The sequence below is a fragment of the Phacochoerus africanus genome, chromosome 11 (assembly GCF_016906955.1).
Source record: "Phacochoerus africanus isolate WHEZ1 chromosome 11, ROS_Pafr_v1, whole genome shotgun sequence".
NCBI classification, from domain to species: Eukaryota; Metazoa; Chordata; class Mammalia; order Artiodactyla; family Suidae; genus Phacochoerus; species Phacochoerus africanus.
The window spans coordinates 1,771,510-1,774,221 of record NC_062554.1 but is presented as its reverse complement, the minus strand read 5'-3'; the positions used below and the strand labels follow the sequence as shown (position 1 = coordinate 1,774,221).

The 2,712-nt window shown below is 41.9% G+C and overlaps 1 protein-coding gene across 1 annotated transcript; it reads left to right on the top strand.

The window, feature by feature from the left end:
• The first annotated feature begins 469 nt into the window (after positions 1-469).
• LOC125111465 (olfactory receptor 502-like) lies at positions 470-1,414 on the top strand. Its single transcript, XM_047753403.1, has one exon. It carries the CDS (start codon positions 470-472, stop codon positions 1,412-1,414), a length of 945 nt encoding a protein of 314 aa, XP_047609359.1.
• Positions 1,415-2,712: the final 1,298 nt, after the last annotated feature.

Below are 2,712 nucleotides of genomic sequence, written 5' to 3'. Positions count from 1 at the left end.
CTACCAACCATTCCTATACTATAAATACAGACTAAATTATAAGCATGTAAAAATTTTATCCCTATGCTTGTAATTTAGTAAGCATGTAATAATCGTTAGTTATAACTCAAGACTGTTTTAGAAAACCCTAGACATTTCTTTTCCTTTTTTATAATAACCACTGGTCATTTTTGCTATTCTCATCTGTCTTATATTATTAGTTCCTTGACTTTAAATCCACAGTAAGTGCCTTTTTGGAAACACTATAATACAAAAGGTAAAAGAAATTAATTTCAGAAAGTTTTCAGGCATTTATGCTAAAAAAGGTTTAAAAAGAGTTAGGCTCATAATTGCATGTAAATATGAATTGATTCTTGAATATTTTTACAACTTCCTACACAAGAATTACGCACAAAGAATTATAAAATTTATAATTTATTTGATGAATTTTTCTATCACAGATTCATTTTGGTAGCAGCTACGTTATCTCATGAATTCTCTGGCTCAGAGAAATCACACTGCAGGGACAGAGTTCATTTTATTGGGCTTAACAAATGACCCAGCCCTGCAAACCATCCTCTTCGTGATCATCCTGTGTATCTACCTGGTGACCATATGTGGCAATCTCAGCACAATCATTCTTATCAGACTCTCTCCTCAGCTCCATCATCCCATGTATTTTTTCCTGAGCCACTTGGCCTTGGCTGACATGGGCTGCTCATCTTCTGTCACACCCAATATGCTTGTAAACTTCCTGGTGGAGAGAAACACCATCTCCTATCCTGGATGTGCTGTCCAGCTGGGTTCAGGTGCTTTCTTCGGGTCAACGGAGTGTTTCCTTCTGGCTGCCATGGCATATGACCGCTTTGTGGCCATCTGCAACCCACTGCTCTATTCCACGAAGATGTCCACACAAGTCTGTGTTCAGTTACTCCTCGTGTCTTACATGGGTGGTTTTCTCAATGCTTTCTCTTTTACGATTTCCTTCTATTCTTTACTCTTCTGTGGACCAAATCGGGTCAATCATTTCTTCTGTGATTTTGCCCCCTTGCTGGAACTCTCCTGCTCTGATGTTACTATTCCTGCAGTTGTCCCCTCATTTACAGCTGGTTCCATCTTTGTGGTCACAGTGGTTGTCATAGCCATTTCCTACATCTACATCCTCATCACCATCCTGAAGATGCCCTCCACTGAGAGAAGACACAAGGCCTTCTCCACCTGCACGTCCCACCTCACCGCGGTCACTCTGTTCTATGGGACCATCACCTTCATTTACGTGATGCCCACGTCCAGCTACTCCACTGACCAGAACAAGGTGGTGTCTGTGTTCTACATGGTGGTGGTCCCCATGCTGAACCCCCTCATCTACAGTCTCCGGAACAAGGAGGTTAAGGGGGCTCTGAAGAGACAGCTTGGCAGAAAAACATTTTCTTAGTGCAACCTGTTATTTTGAAGTATTTGATAAGAAGAAACTGAGTGAGTGTGGTTTAACAATATCCATGGTATGTCATTAGTCAAGGCACAATTTTTTAGTAAGTGTAGGGAGTGGATTTTCAGATATCTAATTATAAACCAGAGATCAATAGTGCCTCATTTTTCCCTTAGTAAAATAAAATTATACTTAAGATAAACAAACTGGCTCTCATGAAAACATACTTCACCCACTGAAAATCACTTGAAAATTTCATTTATATATTTTTCCATATTTGTACTGTGACATATATTAGGATTATTATACCACTGAATCTTTGTGACTGTGTCCATTTGGAAGAGCAGTTTTCTGGTTATAAGTGTGATAACAAAGGTTTTGATTTTGTACATTCCAAGAGGAGATGACACGTGGGATCAGAACGTTTCTGGAGAGGATCTCGCAGGAAGGTTATCTGCTGAGGAGGGACTTTATGGACCCATAAACTCTGGCCCATGTTCTTAGTCTCTGGCTCCAGGCACCCCAGAGGGTCCCCAGAGAAAGACAGGAGGAGATGTCCCTGACCAACCTGTGAATTCTGGCTGCTCCAAAGATGACTCCTCTGTGGGAATACGTAGGGTCCCTCAACTCCTCGCGGTCTGAGACAAATGAAACCTGTTCATGGTCAGGTCTGCATCCTGCTCATGAAGTGGGAAGGCATTGGGTTGGGTCTCCCCTGAATTTCTGACCCCCTTCCCCATAGAGAGGCTGAATCAACCTCATGTGCTGATGACAAACACACTTACTGACCTTTCCCGTCCCCTCTTCCCTGTTTCAGGCGCAATTCTGTCTTTTTGCTGAGAGACTCATGAGGCCTTAATCTTCTCACTCACTCATTTGTTCTTTCATATGTTCAAAGATTATGCTGAGTTATTTTTATACTGCAGAGATGTTCATAGGCCAGTGGAAATATAAATGACAAAAATCTAATCTACCTGTCTTTGTATAATGATCTTATAGCATAAAAGAGGTAATAAAACTAACAAGTTAGTGGTTCAGACTATTCAAAGGGGATGCCAGGAATGAAGAAGAAGAAAGCAGATAGAGTCATGGAGCTTAACATCCAGGGCAGGCAGTGCCAGTGCGGGTCCCACTGGGAAGAGAACATCTGAGCAAGGATGCAGGAGGTGAGGACACTGCCTGTTGGATATGGTGTCACCTGTGTACATTTCTGCAAGTCTAATCTTCCCTCACAGGCATGCAGTTTACCTTTGGGGCTTCTGTTCCCATTATGCCAGGTGTGGTCATTTGAATCCATCCCAAGG